At 39.8% G+C, this 20281-nt stretch overlaps 1 protein-coding gene across 5 annotated transcripts; it reads left to right on the top strand.

Annotated features, from left to right (window-relative positions):
* The first annotated feature begins 199 nt into the window (after positions 1–199).
* Positions 200–19986, top strand: LOC117559144 (inosine-5'-monophosphate dehydrogenase 1b). Of its 5 annotated transcripts, none has more exons than XM_034235814.1 (16): positions 200–215; positions 6008–6106; positions 6289–6366; positions 9581–9629; positions 11125–11226; positions 11338–11412; positions 11757–11963; positions 12059–12146; positions 12232–12431; positions 16063–16153; positions 16286–16381; positions 16821–16964; positions 17141–17285; positions 17367–17510; positions 17600–17683; positions 18414–19986. In XM_034235814.1, the coding sequence occupies exons 2-16, from the start codon at positions 6009–6011 to the stop codon at positions 18433–18435; spliced, it is 1623 nt and encodes a 540-aa protein (XP_034091705.1). In that variant the 5' UTR covers positions 200–215; position 6008; the 3' UTR covers positions 18436–19986. The 5 variants fall into 5 exon arrangements, with proteins under 5 accessions (XP_034091705.1, XP_034091706.1, XP_034091707.1 ...); XM_034235816.1 differs by lacking the exon at positions 200–215 and adding an exon at positions 3340–3613; XM_034235817.1 differs by lacking the exon at positions 200–215 and adding an exon at positions 3340–3508.
* The last annotated feature ends 295 nt before the right edge of the window (positions 19987–20281 follow it).

The raw sequence follows: 20281 nt of genomic DNA on the forward strand, positions 1-20281 counted from the left end.
GAGGGGTATGGTCATGAGCACTTTGGTGCAGATGCAGCGAGGGAGAGCCAGAAGGATTATCAGAGAATTGTTGGAGAAACTCAGCCCCCATGTGCCGACGTTTCAACCCGGGGATGTGAAGTCTTTGTCCGGCAAACCTCACATGGACATGGGCATGAAACTGCAGCCCAGAGATACAGCGCCACACGCATCCAGGCAGGACTAGGCCCAGAGAGGTGAGTCTCTGAGAAGGTTTATGTAGCTTGAGCTTTGGGTGCATCTAAAACAATTTAAAAGGTTTAAATATACCTGTTTGTTTTATTATAAACACAGTTTTGATTGCAAAGGTGCCTGCTGCAGGATTCATTTATTGCCAGGAAGAGTAGGAGCTCGTAAACACATTTATAAAAGGTCCAACTCTTTTTAGATTTTACAGCTAAAAGGATTAGTCTTGATTTTATGAAAATGTAAGTGCAAAAGCAAAACTTTAAATGAAAAAAAAGTGTTAAAGTAATAACAGCCCTCATTAGAAAATGTGAAATAAAAAGACAATGATCGTTTAGCTGTTGTGATTCCCTTTCATGGCTGTGCCTTCATAATGCTGCACATGTAAATGACTGGCATGCCATCGGGTCAGTTTACATGTCCGCACACACTTGCATTTAGATCAGTTTGCAAATGCGCTTGAAGTTAAACTCCTTGTTTATGATGACACTCATTTGGTTGTTGTTTGTAGGCCTCAATACTTATTTCTAATAAGCAAATACTAAACAGAAAGATATGTCGTCCGGTGCTATTTTTAACTGCCCTTTGTGACAATTCTGTGATGCAACAAAAAGACAGGAGTTGGCTGCATGCTGCAGAGAGGATAGGAAAGACTGAATCAACTGCTCGGAATGGCTATAGTGCATAAAAGGAACCACTGACCCATATCTGCAATGACCCATTTAATTTGAAACAACATAGAGTTGGAAACAGATCCCCTGAGTCACCTTGGCAGACAAATCCAACAACCTTAATACAACAAGAGAACTGTGCAGCATATTAGGTTACAGGAAAGACCACGTGGTTCTCTATTGCATTCAATAATTGAAATGTAATCAGTGAAACTTCCCTTCAAGAAATAATCATCAAACAAGAAAGGCCAGTCGTCAAGAGTTACGTAATGGGCTGTTTCAGTGAAGCGAGCCCTAATAAATCACAGAGGTGATAACAAGTTATTTGCTTTCAAATTTGGCAGCTGTTCCACATAAAGCGTTATTAATAATGAAACATTTGACTCTGCTCAGTGAAGCTGAGTTGTGAGAAAGTAATCATGATTTTCTGTCAGCGGCTCATCCCAACCATTTATGTGGCTGACAAATGGATGACAAGCTGCATGCTGGCATTCAGTCAAGCAATGAGCAGTAGCTGGAAAGACACAATGTTTTATTGTCTTTGTCAGAAAGTTAAATGACTGTCCAACACTTATCTCATGTAGAGCATAATGGGGATTGCAGCTTTTGGGTGTATTCTTGAAAGACTACTGCTCATAAATCCAACCCTACTCATTAGATGTCACATGACCTGATGAAAGGAGCTCTGTGACCCAATGTGCCCTTTTAGGTAGTGGTTGAACTAGTTGTATTTCTTTAACTAATGCAGTACTTTGAAATGAAAGCACATACACTTCTAGGGATTCACAATTTATGACTCAGTTCATTTTTATAACCAGTCAAAAAGGGAAAGTCATTTTGATTTATTTCAAGACATTTTGTTCCTCGTGCGGCTTCTCTGCACACCTCATGCAATTGTTATCATGTGAATCAAATGTGATCGGTGCTGGCTTGTCAGTACACTTAATCAAATTAAGATGATCTACATGTGACTAGAAATCCGACAGCGCTGCTTAAGTTCACGTGACATTTCTCTAAATCAAGGGAAATGAAGGCATGAAAGGTGTAATGGCAGTAAGAAAACCAATGCACACATATCCATTTCACTTTATCTGTGATAGTTGCTTAGCCACATGATTTCCTATTGAAACGTTTTTACAAGTTTCACATTACCATTTACTCACACTAATGTTTCACTGAATATTTATCGATAAAGTATAGTAAACATTTGCAAAAAGTGTATACAAAAAAGAGAAGTTTTTGCTTCCAACTGCCTGACCCCAATGGGAATGGAGGTTCTTTGTTCTTACTTATAATTAGCAACCCCACAGTGTAAAAGTACTCCATTACAAGTAAACGCTCTGTTTTCTAAATGCTACTCAAGTAAAAGTACGTATTTTCAATTCAATATTTTTTAAAGTATTCATTATGCAGCAATATTTTGTCATTGATATGTAATATATTATAATATTGGATAATAACTATTTATATATCATAACAGGTAAGCAGCATTTTATGGATATATGTTAGGGATTTTTTTTACGAGTAATCCATGACAATCTATAGTATTTTATAAAATGACACGGCTGGTAGGTCAACATTAGAAAGTAAGTGCCTTTTTATCTGTAAAAATAATAATATTTCCGCTAGGAAATGTAGTGGAAGGATAAAGATGAATGATAAAAGCAATCAAGTAATGTACTTGAAAGTAAAAAGTAATCTTATACTTCTGCCAAAATCTCCAACGATAAAATATAATTTAAACTGGTGTAAAGTAACTAAGTACAATTACTCAAGTACTGGATTAAACTACAATTTTGAGGTACTTGTACTGTACTTGAGTATTCAATTTTTGTTTGCTGCTTTGTACTTCTCCCCCACTACAATTCAGAGGTAAATAATATACTTTTACTCGACTACATGTATTAAATATCTTTAGTTACTTTGCAGATTTGGATGAATGATTTGAATTATATGCAACCCTTAAATCAGACTTTAGTTACACATGGAGTAACATTCATAAGCTTTAAGTAATTAAAACTAGCTGCACCTTTACCAGCTTTGATAAACACATTTATGCATAAATAATTATAATCAAATCATATAATATACATATTATTATAAAATTGCTTGATTTGCATAATGAGTACTTTTACTCATTTGAATATATTTTGATGTTAATGCTTTTGTACTTTTACTTGAGTAACATTTTGAATATAGGACTTTTACTCGTAACAGAGTATTCCTACAAGCTGGTACTTCTACTTAAGTACAACATAGTACTTGTCCCACCTCTGGATTTAAATGTTTTTATCTAAGTAACCGCATATACTCTAACAACATGTTCTGGTTTCCAATTGCCCTTAGACTTAAACTCAATTAACTTTTCTCTGATGAACCGGTCAGCAACACTTCCACGTGGTTAACTGTGGCTTCATACTGTTGGGGCTGATTTCACAGCAGGAACATGCAGAGGGTTAAACCCGCCTCTGAGTGAGGAGAGAGGGGATGTGACGCTGCTGCTGCTAGTACATAACAGCAACACGCACTGTCTGCAGCGACAGCAGGCAAGCACTTCTCACTCACTTTACTGCCAACCACTACTTTTACATCTTGGAGCCACGAAGTTTTTTTCATCGAGGTTGTCTTTCGAGGTAGAAGGAATTATTGTCTCTATCATCGCTTCCCCCCCCCGCCTTGTAGATTCACAGCTGGAAAGTTGCTTCCTTTTGGTCAACGTGGGCATCAGCTCCAAAAAGGTTAGCTAGCTAAACGTACTCGGGTTATAAAAGATGTTTGAATTTACGCTAGCTAAGATGCTACACGGTGTATACCACTTGTTAATATACGTAAGGGTAGACAACCTTGCTTTAACGTCTTAAGGAAGCGTTTTTCGTTGGCAAACTACAAATAACCAAGCTGCTAATGCTAAATGCTAACGGTGCTCCCACATGTCTGCAGTCTGCACTGAGCTCATGTCTGGTCTGCGGACTGCATGTATCTAAGGATTATTAACACCTGCAGCAGCTGGGACCCTTATAGTAGCACTAATTGGGGATTTTATATAACTGCCATACCATTTTTTAAATGATTGTTAATGTTAACGTTGTCATGTAAATTATGAATACATTAGTAACGGGTTATATGAGGTGAACTGGGTGTCGTTTGTGTTTGTGAAGATATAATATTTGTGTAAAATATCGACTTTGTATTTGTCATGTACATCACAGCATGTGCCGGCTAGTTGTTTGTTGTGACTGGTCATCCAATCCTCAGGCTACCGGTTAGCTAACATCACAGGCATTGTTACCCAGGGGCTAGGGCTTAAAGTGTTAACTAGCTATTTTTGCGGTGACCATGCAAACATGTAATTATTTAATGCGATGATTTAAGAACGTGTAACTTTTAACGGTGTATTTTCTTGTTAATTTACGCTAAATACTCTACATCACACGTGCTTCGTATTTCGAAAATGTTAAATATAGGCTTATCATCATGCACACATTCTGGTGGCATGACACCAGACCTGCGCATGAACGCATCACCAAACTACCTTCAAAAATCCGCAAAAAATACTTTCTACGTATATTAAAAAATATTTGTCGCATTGAAAATATATTTTAAGATTCTCAAGCACATAACAATAGCCACCCTTCAATTCGGCATGTACTGAACTCTCAAAATCTCAACCTTTACTGTTGGTGTACTGATTCCCAGATTATTCCTATTTACATTTAGGCAGAGGTGGAAGGATTAAAAGTCCTACATTCTAAATTGTACTAACTAAAAGTTAAACAGTATTGGTAACAAAATATACTTCAAGTACTCATTATGCAGGATGGCCCATTTAAGCACCAATTATTTTATAAAAAATATTGATTAAGTTATGTGTTCATCATTTTAATGTTGCAGTTGGTAAAAGTAGGGTTTATTTTAATGACTTTATACTACTGTGTAGCCCAACCTATAATCATTATATGCTAATGTAGTGGCTAATTTATATATTTTTTTTTAATAATCTAAATCTGAAAAGTAGCTAGTAACTAAATCTGTAAAATAAATGGAGTAAAAAGTAAAACATTTGCCTACAAAATGTAGTCGAGTAAAAGTATAAAGTAGCATATTGTGAAAATACTCAAGGAAAGTACCTCTGTTTTTACGTAAGGACATTACTTGAGTAAATGTACTTCCACCACTGCATTTAGGTTTGCTTGATTGTACTTGGTGGTGAGTTACAAGAAATGTAACCAACTCTAAAAACGACATTTATGGATGCTTAGGTGCTGCTTCGTGGATATGTCAGTTTACTAAATGGTTAACCACCAGGGCTCCTGATGTGACAGATGTGGGATCCTAGCATGGATATTGTACAGGGATCAGCAGTAGGAAGGGTGTTGGCTCACCGTTTTACTGTATACACATCAAAGACCGGTTTGAAGTATTTGTTTACCAGGGCCATGCATTGCAAGCAGCTGTTTGCTAGCTACTGATAACATGATGTAGGTCACTACAAGGACAGTATCTAAATTACACCGCTCAAGTCCAGACAATACTACATTTTGAGGTTAGTTATTTCTTCTCTAGTAAATGTTTCACCTGATAAGCTTTTACCATTACCTTTTTTTTCCCCAACAGTTTTTTTGCTATAGTGGTTCAACTAAATGTTAGTGGGTCAACCGACAATTTTTAGCTCCACACATGGGGAATACTGCACTGTCATTTCCCTTACGTGCACGTTTTATCTTAATAACAGTTTTGTAGAGACAGAAAGGATCTTGGCACTAAATCACAGTTGAATATTGCTTATGTTGTATTTGCGTGATCTAATGTTAAATAACATTTCTTTCAATTGTGTCTCTGCAGCAGTCATAAAAACAATGCCTTAATTAAATGTTTATTGCCGGATTATTAGTGTCTTATTTTTGCAAGCAGATGCATTTTTCACACAGGCGCATTGACCTGCTGCTGGGTGGGGGGGGTGTTGATGTTGCTATGGTTATGTCTTCCTGCCCAGAAGGTCACCAAAGCTCTGTCTCCAAAATGGATGTATTGTTTTCTTGCAGAGCATCCTTTTTCTACCTTAAATTACACATCTGTATCCGAGTCTTGGGTTTCACAGTTGATTGAATGTGCCTCTCTTTTTCATTTGTCAGCATGGCGGATTACTTAATCAGCGGTGGGACAGGCTACGTCCCTGAAGATGGACTCTCAGCTCAGCAGCTCTTCTCGGTTGGAGATGGCCTTACATACAAGTACGTTTCCCTCACATTCTCTGCAATGCAAACTTTAATTTGATTTTCCGAAAAAATCTAAGTACAATTATTTAATTATTTCAAAGTAAGGTCTCCTTATTTTCAAACCTCACCTACGCGCAGTGGTGGGTGAAGTGTGCGCAGCAGTGCTTTGTAATGGCCAACACATTTTGAACCAGCAGATCTGACCAACAGTGCGTTGTCTCCGATGGTCATACGGCTGAAGAGCTATGCTCTAAAGGAGATGGGTTGACTTACAAGTGAGTAGAACAGTCATCTTCAAACTGTTTTGAAACTGTGCTGTTGCAAATCCTTTTACAAAAAGTATATTCATAAAGGGGAAGCAAATGACAGTCCTTCTAAAGCACCTTTACTTTGACTTACATCAAACGTGCCACAAATGTAATCTGGTGTCATAATAGTGCATGAATGCAGAATGTAAATGGAGGGCTTGTTGCAATGATAAACCTGATCTTGGTCATGGGGATCAAATTTGCTTCCAGTGGACATAATTGCATTATTTACTACAACTAACCATCAAAGTGCATGACCTGTCCTGTGAATGCAACATGCATCACAGAACAGCTCATGCACTTTCTTACACACACTTTGCTTTGATTGAGTTACTAATTTCTCATTTCTTACTTAACCTCACTCAGCTCTGGTGTGCATTCTGGTGACAAATAGGAATAATCTATCTTTTTGAACTCATAATGCGTTTTGACTGACATGATTTTCTTCATTAATCCTTCTTATCACCCTTTCATTTTCTCCATCACAAATAACAAGAAGCAAAGCATTGTGCAGCTGAATTGTAGTGGTTGTTGGACACTAAGAAGCATGCCTTTCTTCTTCTTAAACTGTCTCCTGAATCATCACTGTTCTTTACCTCTATAACCACTACAATCAATGCTTAAGATGCCCTCTCAGAGTTCCCTGAAAATGACTCAATTTAATTCTCAATATATGGTATATAATTCTCCATACTGCATTATCGTCTGCACGACAAAACTCCATTTTGATTTAAGCAATTCAAGCTCAGTGGGGAGGTTTAATTGGCTAAAAATCCACCAATGATTTGCTCTGATCACGCTGCTGTTGCTTTTCAGCAGCTAATTGAACAGAAAAAGTCATGGCGTTTGAGTGTGTCCGCGTGTAATTCTTTCCACACTGTAATGAAGTGCATCACGACCAAAGCAAGGTTTGCGCACATGATGGCTGGAATTGACATCATGTGAATGCAGGAGGAATTGGGGGATGCTGCTGGAATAAGTTCTACTGCTTAAAACTTCTGACTACTTTTCCTGTTTATCTTAACTCCCCGTTGACTTGATCAACATTTAAATCCTATCACAGGTACTGTATCTAAGAAAATGATTAGGCAGGTTATTACTATTACATCTTTTTAGTTTCTCTTTTGTTTGTTTTTTTAGTTGAGGGAAAAGGAAGCAAGCCACCCAGAGAAAGTGAAACGCATGAAGGCAGCTTTGTATGAGAAACTGCTTCCTGTTGTATTGTGACTTTCAACTAGGTGCAGAAATCATGTCCTGGGTGTGATTGTTAACATCTTTTTAATCAGAGGTACTTCTGAACTTGTGTAGTTCTGTCAATACTCCTAAAATAACCCAAAAAAGCGTCAGTGCAGTTTTTAGCTCAACCTTTTGTAAATAAGAGTAGTGAACACATTTGGACACTGTTAAATGTGTTCACTTAAGATTTGTGTATCTAAAATGTGCCTCTTGAAACTCTCACACAAGCCTCAGGCTGTCGGTTAAACATTGGGTCTTTCACACAAGTCTAAACAAACCATATAATTAAAACCATACACTCTATGCTACACATCTACATACTGTGTATTCTATCCGTTGGCTCAAAGTTTGTCCAGAGCTTACTCTAATCACGTACTGTATCCTTTATTGACCCATAAACTCTGTCTCACTTTTTTTTAAAGCCTTATTGTTAAGTGAGGCAAACCCCACCCTATGCCTAGTAAATAATGATTCTATATCAACCACCATTTTGTGATTACCTGACAGGTAGGGCTGTCCTAAGATAAGAGCACATATTTCTGACTGTTGTCTTCCTTCTGTCAGCTAATGTATTCCTGCTGCTAACTGTTGGTAACAATAGTGAAACCTTGTGAAAGCGATGAGAGGCAGACATGCAGCTGCTCATTGGGATTCACCCCATGAGTAACATCTCTTAGCATGAGCATGCCAAGCTCACAGCTGTTTTTCATATTAAAAAAAAAAGCTTTGAGGTTTATTGCTTGTTATGCCAGTGCAAAGACAGGAAAACTGTACAATTAGGAATGTTTCAGGTATGGCTTCTGGTTGTACTTGAAACACTACCGATTAGCATCACACATTTGCCTACATTCAAATAAAAACCATAATAAGGCATCACCAAGCCAGTGATGTCTTTAGAATTCAAATAAATGAGCTCTGGTGGAGTGCTGGTCCTGAGTCAGTAGGTGCAGCTGAGGTTTGTGGCTGCTGCTAAACACTAGCAGATGTGTGCTAGACTTCCTGGTCGTCTCAATGTTGATGTTTTGGCCGGAGCCCCGTTTAAGAGGGCTGTGACGTCAGCGGCCCGCTTTAAGTGAGGGGGAACAAACACTCAAGACTCCTCCCTTCTAGCGACGCAACTTGTGTGACTATTTTAGACTTTACTTCCAACCACACTTGAGGCACTAGAGAACTGATGCAGTCCTCTTCTTTCCTTTGATCTGTCATCTATATCCTGTTTTGTCCACCTGCAATGCTCACCATCTACCGGTTTCACATACCCCCACTCTGTAGTTTCCCTCAACACCCTTCACGTGGCACACACAGCCCCCCTTATTCCTCCGTGTTGCCACGTGTTCCCTGCCCTGTTTTCACACCAATCTGCAAAACCCACAAAATGCGTACAGACTGGTTGGAAAACAAACTCACCATTCCTGTGTTTAGCGCCTGCACTCCCACTCATCCAAACCTCCCTCCTCATTTTGCTTATACAGTCTAAGAGCTGAGCGAGAGCGACTGTAGCTTTTCACCAAGTACAGGTGTCTATACTGAGCCACTGAGCAATACTCTGAGAACCATGAGGAGACATGAAAGACTGCCCAACACTATGTTCAGGCTCTCTGGCTTACTACTTGAAATTGGTATACAAAAGCAAATGAGTGGAAAGAGATCAGGTAATGACAAACTACATATATGTCTAACGAGTAAAGTTATCTGATCTAAATCAGTCATGTGGTTCAAACCTTCTTTAAAACACAATCTTGTTCAATAGTTCTCAGTCAACTTTTTAATTAGCCCTGTGAGCTGGAAAACTATTAAGTTCTCTGTTTTCATTTGAGATATTTAGCAGGATATATTACATTGTTCATGTTTGATTAAGCATGAAAGGCTCCTTAGCTTTTGGTATTTTAATGGATGCTCATATTCTCACAGAGATGCTAAGTGACGTTTTGCTTATGTCTTTCAGTGACTTCCTGATATTACCTGGCTTCATTGACTTTACCTCGGACGAAGTGGTAAGTACACATATGTGTGAATGACATAATGGAGAGCACAAAAGGGCACATAGGGTTGGTGGCTTTGGCAGAAGATGGTTGCAAGTATCTGCCACATCTGAGTAAGAACCCTCCTGGTTATTTCGAAGGACAAGCTAATGATTTGTTCAGTTTTCTTCCACTCCCCTCGTGATGATGTGGCAGCCGACAGAGCCTTCTTGGCAGAACCACTTCCTTAACCATCTGCCGTTATTACAGAGCCTTTTTATAGAAACCTCTTTACTCCAGACCTCAACGATAATGGCAGCTCTTTCAATAATACTCTTGTTTTTCTCCCCCTTTTTTCTTTTTTTAAACCGCTGCATCATCCCTCCTCTCCCTTCTGCCTGGCTATTTTTGCCCGATGTGGTCACCCAGCGGCTGCTCCCTCACCCTGGTGTTTACATCTGTGTCTGCTCGGCTGCTCGTCCACCTCTCTCCGCATATGACGGGGAGAGTTAATCTCTGAGCTTTAGATGAAATCCCTCTCTTCTGCTTCGTCCATCTCAGTGGATTTTAATTGAATTGATATCTGTGTATTTCCTTCAGAGTTACAGAAAGTCTGGTTGCTGTGTGAGATGCTTGTCAGCCTTGCCGTGTTGTCAAGGTCTCAACAGAGTCTTTGTCTTGCCCTAGTTTTTCCACTGGATAGTGAGTCTATCCAAGCTTGAATAACAAATGATTCCACATTTGGCTGCCACTTTGAACGGAGCAGTCAATGTTCCCACAACGACTCAGTAGACCGTGTCGCAATTTATAATATAATATGTAGCTTTTGTGCACCGTGTAAGGTGCTGGAAACATGAAGAAGGGCCACATGTGCCTGTTGCTGTTCCTCCTGGATCGTGATGTTCTAAAGATGTTTTCCTAACTTTCGGTTGAATTTAGCAGGTTGGTGCACTCGTTAAAGGACATGTGGTGTTAGGTTACTCTGCCGTGTCCATGAACCCCTGAGAAAAGCCTCCCTAGTTTATGTCGGCCACAGATAAGGACGAAAAGCTTGGACACCACAAAAGTCATTCCCATGTGCAAGGAATTCTTTTCACACAGTTGAAGATAGCAAAAACCGGTGTTGGCTGTTGTGGGAGTCTGTAGGATGTTGATGCTAAATGTGGCTGAGATACAAGAGTGGCTCATTTTTCCACACTTAGCCAGGTTTCTGTCTCTGAGAGGAAGGACTGTTTTCTATGACCCACACAGTTGATTTTGCTCACAACCTAATGAGACACTAAAGCTTACATTCTGTAGGCTCTAACTTACATTTTGTTTTAAAGTTTGCTTGAATTGGCCTTACTTGCATCCATGACCTTAACTGTCACCCAAAACAGAGTTATGTATAACCACCTTAAGACACAATTGTACATGATATTGAGTCTGTGAGTAAAGTCTGCCCCCTGGTGGTTAACATGTCAAACATGACCAAAAACTCCTTGCTAAGACAATAAAATGCATGTTCTCCTCTTTTTTTGTCTCTCAGGACCTGACATCAGCGCTGACCAGGAAGATCACATTAAAGACTCCTCTCATCTCCTCCCCCATGGACACTGTTACAGAGTCAGCTATGGCTATCGCTATGGCGGTAAGAGACTGCTTGTCCCACATCAGCTAAAAATATTTAGCCCAGATTTAAATGTATTGCTCAATTTTATTTAGAAATTAATTCAAATATACATTTGCATTTATTTTGTAGCTAATGGGAGGCATTGGGATGATTCACCATAACTGCACACCAGAATTCCAAGCCAACGAGGTCCGCAAGGTCAAGGTAAACTATGATGACTTTTTCTTAAATATTATTTGTAGTTTTAGTTGTATATGTTTTCTTGTCATCACCATTTGGTACTAATTAAAATATGTATACTGACTAAATTAAGTAAAAGTACTTTAATCAAACCTTTTTTTTTACTTTCATATGAACCATTCCTCTGACCATTCTTGTTTTCTTGTACTGTCCCTGTATAGGTTATGGTAATTGTTTTGTGTGTCTTTGTTTTGCTACTTTTGTTTTATTTTTAGTTTGTATTGTGTGTGGTGTTTTGGGCTGCGTTGCACAATGTAAGGGGAAATAATATGGATTATAATTCTGTTTATTCTCTCTTGGTTTTCCAGAGGTTTGAACAGGGTTTTATCACAGACCCAGTGGTGATGAGTCCACGCCACACAGTGGGGGATGTGTTTGAGGCCAAAGTTAGACATGGCTTCTCTGGTATTCCTGTCACAGAGACGGGCAAAATGGGCAGCAAACTGGTGGGCATCGTCACCTCCCGAGATATCGACTTCCTCTCTGAGAAAGACCACGGCAAGTCTCTGGAAGAGGTGTGTGTTTAATAAAATAACAAACCAACTTATGTACATCCATACGTTTAAAAATGTTTCACTTTATTGATTGTTTCTTATCAAACATCCCCAAGGCCATGACAAAGAGGGATGAGTTGACTGTGGCCCCAGCCGGTGTTACTCTGAAGGAGGCCAATGATATCCTGCAGCGCAGTAAAAAAGGTGAATAAAAGTGCATGTGTGTGCGACAGCAGCTTTTTCTTTTCACTATCATGACATTTAATTACCTACTTTTCTTTGTTACCAGGCAAGCTTCCCATCGTAAATAATAATGACGAGCTGGTGGCCATTATTGCCAGGACAGATCTGAAGAAGAACAGAGACTACCCGCTGGCCTCCAAAGACCCACGCAAACAGCTGCTGTGTGGAGCCGCCATCGGCACCAGGGAGGACGACAAGTACAGACTGGACCTGTTGGTGCAGGCCGGAGTGGATGTGGTTGTTCTGGTGGGTGTTTTGATGGTTGAAATGTGGTTAATGTATTTCCTACTACTAGGTATTTGTGTGTAAGAATGCTTCGAGCAATGTTAGATTATTGTTTGAGCAGATGTTGCATAACAATACCTGTTTTTGATCAACTGATAAAGAGAAAGGGGGGTAGAGTATTGTGCAAGACCCAAAGTAGGGCAGTGCAATAAATATGATACCTCGGAACAGATTACAGATAAAGGAAAGGTCAAAGCCAGTTTTGTTTAAAACTGGAAATTCACTCATTTATAGGTATTATCAATATTTACAGTAAGTATAAGCAACATTTTGTCTGTGTGGGAATTACACATCTACAGTGATATCCACACTGTATGCATTCCTTAGCCTGTCTTATCTGTGTGAGACATTTGCATACTCTAATCCAGTGGTTCCCAAACTTTTTGTGCCCAAGGCTAGGGCTGTGCGATTATGGCAAAAATCATAATCACGATTATTTGGTCAATAATTGATATCACGATTATTTTGACGATTATTCATTGACCATTTATTGAACTTTAAAACAAATAATATTTTACCAATAAACAAGATCAATAAATGTGTTGGAGCGCACTTCCAAAACCATACTAAACATATATTAATATGATAAATAAAAATAAATTAGACCAAAATAAATGAAATCAAACATGTTGCAGTGCACTGTCACAACCTACTGAAAACTCCTTAACATATAGCCAACATTTTGGTAAAACATATTCAACATATTCCACTCAGTTAAACGTTGAAGGCTGGCCAACCGTCATGGTCCAGAAGTAACAGGAAATAAATGTTGAACTACAATTTAAGACCAAATAAAAATGTTTAGGCCACCATGGCAAATGCTGGTAGGGCTGCTCGTGTCATCTCTTAAAGATTTTTTGCAAGAAATACCAGCCTGTTTACATGGTCTGGTTTCAGAGATGAGCGCAGGCAGGTGACAATATTGCCACCTGTACTGAAGACCCTCTCTGAAGAGGAACTTGTGGCAGTGCTGACACAGGAAAAAAAGAAAAGACTCTGAAGAACCCTTTCTTTGCCATTATATAAAAATAGTGTTGCTACAAAAGTATAAATTAGGCTTACTAATAAGACAACTCAGATCTGAAGCTACACAGTAATCTGCTGCAGCAACAGTGCAATAAAAAAGACAACATTAATGGAATCAAACCCATTTTTTGTTGCATTTTATTAGAGTATAAAAATAAATGCCTTTAAAATAGGATGCAAGCAACACTAGTTTCTGAACTGATAGACTATAATCAATTTAAACAGAACAGATCTTAATGTTTGCATTCTTATACCATTTTGTACAATAATTATCATGAATAAATTCAAACAAACCAAAACTTACAGCAGATTAATAACGGTATCTAAATTGAGTTTTTATTATATCAAAAACCTGTTGAAATGCTGCTGTTATTTTTACTGTCCCACAAAAGCGCGTCGCAGCCTCCAGGAAAGCTTCTTTCATAACTTCGCCGTCTTCGAAAGACTTCATGTGTTTCGCAAGAACGTGACTGACACGATAAGATGCTCTGGTAGCAGCCTTGCTCTTGTTGTTGAGCCTGGTGAAAATGGACTGCTGTGCATTTAGCTGTGCTCTCAGGCCCCTCCCCTTTTGGAGCGTAGGGCAGAATTAGGAGGGAATTCCGTCTCGTAGCGTTTGTGCAGTTTTGAAATGCCGCTCCTAAATTACCCTTCTTCGATAAAGCCACGCTCGCATTGCAGATGAGACAGATGGACTTTGAATTGGAATAGATACAAAAATAATGATCCTCCCACTCGGAGTGAAAATTATATATTTTGGGCTTTTTTGCTTCTGCCATAATTGCGGTCTTGTGTGTGTGCGGACTGTCACTCCTGTTGACCATCCATGCTGTTGACACGGACAACGTCAGCGAACTAGTGCACTGCTCACCAGCCACGCCCGGACACATGGGGTGAGGCCGGCCAATCACAAAGCTTTGATGCGTTCAAGTGCATTATTCTGGCACGGGAACATTATGTTACAGGACATTAACGATAAAACAGAATATTGTTGTTCTATTTTTAGACACATCTCGCGATCGACTGGGAATCTCCCCGCGACCCTTCTTTTTAACTAGTTGCTGCTCTTGTTCTGACATCTTCGCTTGCGCTGAACACTCACAACACATGTCACTCCCACGTGGCCGAGTGGGCTTTTAGGGAGGGGCGAAAGCGCACCCAGCAAAATAATCGTATTTTGTCAATTATGCTGTTTTCCTAATCGTCGCAAGCCATAATCGTAATCGCGATTAAAATACGATTAATTGCACAGCCCTAAAGGCACACCAAAGGACAAGTAAAAATCTCAAGGCACACCTATTGTAGAAAACAGCCCTTATAACACGTGTTATCACTCATATCATGTAAAATATCTGTAAATGTGCATAATTATTTACTAATGCCAAATAAAATGTGACAAAGACAACTATATTACTCATGAAATATTTATTAACGAAATATTTCAGAAATTAATTTGAAACTTTATCAAATTAGGCTTCATCAAAGCAGCAACACACTCATTTAAACCAGACAGGTCACAACATAAAAAATGAGGCAAAGGAAACTCAGCAGAAATTCAGCACAGAGAACTGTCAATGCAAGGAAGCTGCATTGTCCATGGTCCTGAACTACAAATTATAAATGTAACATTTCAGCAATCAGCATTGAAACATGTGCTATTGTAAATATTTTGCCGACTTACAAATTAGTGAGATACATGTGCCTGTTGGGGCGCGCAGAATTTTTTAATCCTTGGTGGCACTGAGGAGAGGGCCACTCGCAAGTCCTGTTCAACAGAGAGCCGTGACCTCCTGTTGTTCTTCATGTAAATCAGTAGAGAACGCCAACTCCAGAGATGGGGTCGTTACTAAAAAAAATGTAATATATTACATATTACTTTTTTAAAAAAAAAAAGTAATATATTAAACTACTTCGTTACTATCTACATAAAGTAACTCGTTACTTTACTCGCCGAGCACGTACGTACTGCGCATGCGTGAGTGGCAATAACTCTCCTTACCAGCAGGCGGCGGTAGTGTGTATTCGTCATTCAAAACAGACCACAACCGGAAGACAGAGAAGAAGAACAGACTACGCGATATAAACAAACAACAAATAGCGTGTGCGGTAGCTTCACCTTAGCATGTGTTCTTTGCAGGTGTTTGTTGAGGTTTGACCACGTGGTGTTACAGCAGTGGATAACAGCTTCTGGCCTGGACACAGTTTGCACCTCACCGTCACGTTCCTGTCTATTATTCGGACGAACTCAAAATAATGGGCATACCTCCACCCCTCGAAAGTTATCGCTGACTCAGCCATGTTTATGCAGCACTGCACGTGGAGATGTGGACGCACAAGTCGCGCAGATTACGTACATATAAACCTACAAAGTACTGATATAGTAAATAAAAAAATTATTATTTTTGTGTTGTTGTATATTGCAATAATAACGTATGGTTGTCACAAAATCCCACGGCACACCCGGACTTGCCTCACGGCACACCAGTGTGCCGCGGCACACCGTTTGGGAACCACTGCTCTAATCTAATGTCCTTGTGTTTAAACCATGAATGTTTTGCTTCTCCAGGACTCTTCACAAGGCAACTCTGTGTATCAAATCAACATGATAAGTTACATTAAACAGAAGCATCCAGAATTGCAAGTAGTGGGAGGAAATGGTGAGTTTGTGTCTTTATTGCTCCTATACAGACATTATTTTATTCAGAAGACTCTGATTTGTACGCATAGAACTCACTGAATAGCTAAGCTTCTTGGTGCACATTTACTGACACTTTCTTTCTCTTCTGCAGTGGTTACAGCAGCCCAGGCCAAGAATTTGATCGATGCTGGAGTCGATGCTCTGAGAGTCGGCATGGGCTGCGGCTCCATCTGCATCACACAGGAAGGTCAGCAGCCCTTGTTCTTTATTTAAAATAAACTGTTATTGCATGAACTAAAGAAGAATAATTGAGATAAGGAATCGCATATTTCAAAATGTAGAAAATGAATCCTTGCTGTACCGTTTATTAATCTGGCTATGAGCTGCAGTGAAGAGAAAAGGCTATCGGTTGCTAACAGTAAAGAATATCTTCCTAGTTGTCATGGTGATCTAGCAAGGCCCCATTCTGGGTTGCCATGGGGACAGGTTTCCTGGTCAAACTGGGTCACGTTCACCAACAAGAATAGAAAATACGTGCTTCACCTGAAATAACTCTTAGTCACCAGTTAAATCGCTTTAACTACTACATTTAATTTTAGATTCTGATCTCTTTTCCCCAAAAATGTGCTTGTTTTGTTCCTGATCTGTTGCCACGTCACTCATCAAATCTGTTCCCTACCTTCTAGTCATGGCGTGCGGGCGGCCTCAGGGGACCTCGGTGTACAAGGTGGCAGAGTACGCCAGGCGGTTCGGGGTGCCAGTCATCGCTGACGGGGGCATTCAGACTGTGGGCCATGTGGTGAAGGCTCTGTCTCTCGGAGCGTCCACTGGTGAGACCTGAAAGATTTTGACATGGAGTGTTGTAACCGTGTGGGATAAAAATGCCTCATCTATTCGCGTTGATCTTTGAAACATCCAGTCTTCATAGCAACAAAGTGGTTTATCACTGCAGCAATGATTAGGTTGTGTAATCAGACAGATAATTCTCTCCTGTCTCCCACTCCAGTTATGATGGGCTCGTTGCTAGCGGCGACTACTGAGGCACCAGGGGAGTACTTCTTCTCTGACGGTGTGCGGCTGAAAAAGTACCGTGGCATGGGCTCCCTGGATGCTATGGAGAAGAGCACCAGCAGCCAGAAACGCTATTTTAGGTATGTGGAGGCTAAAAGTAGTGAAAGCTTTTCCCATGCTGTGGTGACACTGGAGGAATATTGATTGATGTGCTTCCACAGTGAGGGTGACAATGTGAAGGTGGCCCAGGGGGTGTCGGGGTCGGTCCAAGACAAGGGCTCCATCCACAAGTTTGTACCCTACCTGATAGCTGGGATCCAGCACGGCTGCCAGGACATCGGGGCAAAGAGTCTTTCTGTTCTCCGGTGAGTACTAGCTGGAATTTCTGCTTGTAATATGGAAGCTTTAACATGTTTTTGTCCATGGTGTCTTACTATCTTTCTTTCTTTCTCAGTTCCATGATGTACTCTGGGGAGCTGAAGTTCGAAAAAAGGACCATGTCTGCACAGGTGGAGGGAGGAGTCCATGGACTCCACTCGTAAGTGCAAAACACACAATAACATGACTTTCTGTGTTAAGTCGTACACTAGTAGACCTAGGTTAAGTACATTTTCTTCTGGGACAGCAAAACATGTAATCTGTTTTTGTTTCACTGGCAGCATCATGCAAAAATAAATCTTACATTTTAAGGTTATTATCATTAACGTTATTATTATTATCATCTGCATTATTCAATTGTTGTTCCCCATTACAAATAAAGCAAAAACGAATTGTAGAAGCTGTTGCTACAATGAGGGCAGATGTAATCTGTCCAAGAAGCAGGAATGGGAGCTCTAAACTGATTCCCTTGTCTTCGCTCATAGATTATTTCTTTATTACATTGCTAATAAACCGCTTGCCTACAAAATGACTCTACTGCCTGTAATATAGCCCCCCTGAGTTACAAGAAAACATGGGGCAATGCAACAAGGAGTGTTGGCATTTTCAATTCCATTGCTATTAACTTTACGAGCAGCAAACTTGATTTAAAAGCACAAAAGCAAGCTTCTCTTTTGTTACACCAAATCTTGCTTTGTGTCCCCAGACTTTGTCACACGTCCATTACTTTAGTGCAAATGCAGATTTAGCAGTTTTATGCCGAAAGCATTCAGAAAACATGTTAAACTAGGTTGCTGAATAAACGCAGTTAGTGGACATGTAGCGGAAATACTTAACATTTATAATCAAGCAAGCGCTAACTTCTGCACGGTTTTTCTCTGCCTCTACAGTTACGAGAAGCGGCTTTACTGAGCGGGGGGATGGAATGCAGATCATCGGGGCACCTGACACAACCAATCTAACAGTGACCAAATGTTAAATTGCCACTTCTGTTCAAATACGCACCTCCCACTACACCCTCTCTGCCCTCTCCTCCGTACTATCCACCGTTACTCTCTCTTGAGTCTAACAAGCTGTTTTTGGGAGGAAAGAGGCATAGTAGCAAAATGAGAACCTTCAAACTGAAACCCGACTTTCCGAACACCTGGGATTTTGCACTCAAGAAGTGGCACATCTGAGTTTTTGGGAATCACGTACACACCTGTATCTTGAATATGTGGCTGATCCCATTTTAGCGTGTTTTGTGTCTTCATGGCGGTGAGAGAAGGAACTGCGTGTGGGTTTGGTGGATTAAGGTGCGTGTCTGAGTTTCAAATGTGTTTCAAGAAAGTGAAGGTGCACTGCGTTTATTTGTCCTATAATCATTATTATTATTGAGTCTACAACAGCCATTTTGCAAATCACATCAGCATCTTATCTGGCTTTTTTGGGATCCACGCTTACATACAGCACGCTCCTCCCTCTGAAGCCTCACATCATAGCTCTTAACACACTAGTACATGCGAAAAACAAGGCAAAACACTTTCTATGTGTAGTGTGTCAGTGCATCACGGCAATCGTAATTCTTTTTTTGTGCATTTTTAAGTCATTAAATGTAAAAGCTACTTAACGTACAGTAGCTGCTTTTGATTCATTGCATATTGTTTACTTCCTGTTTTGTGGATCCCGAGGTACGAGACATAAGCTGCGAAGATTATCCTGTTGACTTTATCCTCCATTGTCCCCTACGATCAAAAGCCAAAACCCAGACCCACAGCCTGGACATTAATTTCCCCCTCAACAACCTCTTGACTAATAATCAGTGTCCCATCTCCATGCACATTGCTCATATGTTGAGCATGGAAGGGACCAAAAAGCTAAAGATCAGGTATGTTTGAAAGAACCTAAAACGTATAAATCAAATAAAAATTGTTCATATACTCTGCCCGTAATTTGAATACTTTTAGATAAAAGAAGCTTTATATGAAACTGTATAGTCTTGGGGGGATTTTAATTGAGCATGAAATGGTTTTGATATGCATGTTTGTTTTTTCACTAAGCCAAACATGGCTGTATTTATATTCTGCTTCATTGTAATGACATACGTACTGCCAAGTGTCTTTTCACTTCCTTTCACACTTTCCTTTTGTAATTTCAAAACCAAAATTGGCACGAGAAGTCGCTTGTTACCTCGTCAGTTGTTCATTCCTCAGTTCTCTCAGTGTGGGGTTACTTTGTTTCTGATGTGTTTCTTTTCTTGTTACCGGAGATATACCTTGAAACAGGGATGGATACAGGCTGCACGACAGCTCAGTGAAAAAGCCTAATGCTACCCTTCCTCTTGCCTCTTTTTCTTACTTTGAAACAGCATTGCTTCCTTTGTTCTCATTCAGCTTATGTAGGAGTAGGCTTTTCTAACATTCCCATTCTGGATGTCCTTTTGGCCAGATGTCTTTTTTTTTAATAAAAATGTCCCAGATTGTAGGAGCTGATATGATTTCTTTAACATACTAATGTACCTAACCCTGCACAGGGTCCCCTTGACTAACAAAAGCCTTGCAATTTGCCTAAATTGCAAACACATTGTACAATTTAAATATATGGAGAAACATATACCTATATCCAGTTGGAAATGACTGCTGCTTATTTTCAGTTTCCCCATCTAAAGAGATAGTTCAGGTTTTTTAAATGTCATGTTTGTACTGAGTCCCGTGAGTCCATCTAAAAAGTCCTCTTTCTTTTGTAGTGTTGCACTTTTGTATGATTTCAGCTTCAATAT

Source organism: Gymnodraco acuticeps, unplaced genomic scaffold (assembly GCF_902827175.1).
Source record: "Gymnodraco acuticeps unplaced genomic scaffold, fGymAcu1.1, whole genome shotgun sequence".
In the NCBI taxonomy this organism is placed as follows: Eukaryota; Metazoa; Chordata; class Actinopteri; order Perciformes; family Bathydraconidae; genus Gymnodraco; species Gymnodraco acuticeps.

Excerpts from the sequence above, each read along its gene's own strand:
- LOC117559144 (XM_034235814.1), top strand. The coding sequence starts at position 6,009 with ATGGCGGATTACTTAATCAGCGGTGGGACAGGCTACGTCCCTGAAGAT. Across the intron at positions 11,413-11,756 it reads ACGAGGTCCGCAAGGTCAAG|AGGTTTGAACAGGGTTTTAT; the intron begins GTAAACTATGAT and ends TTGGTTTTCCAG. Across the intron at positions 16,965-17,140 it reads GTCTCTCGGAGCGTCCACTG|TTATGATGGGCTCGTTGCTA; the intron begins GTGAGACCTGAA and ends CTCCCACTCCAG.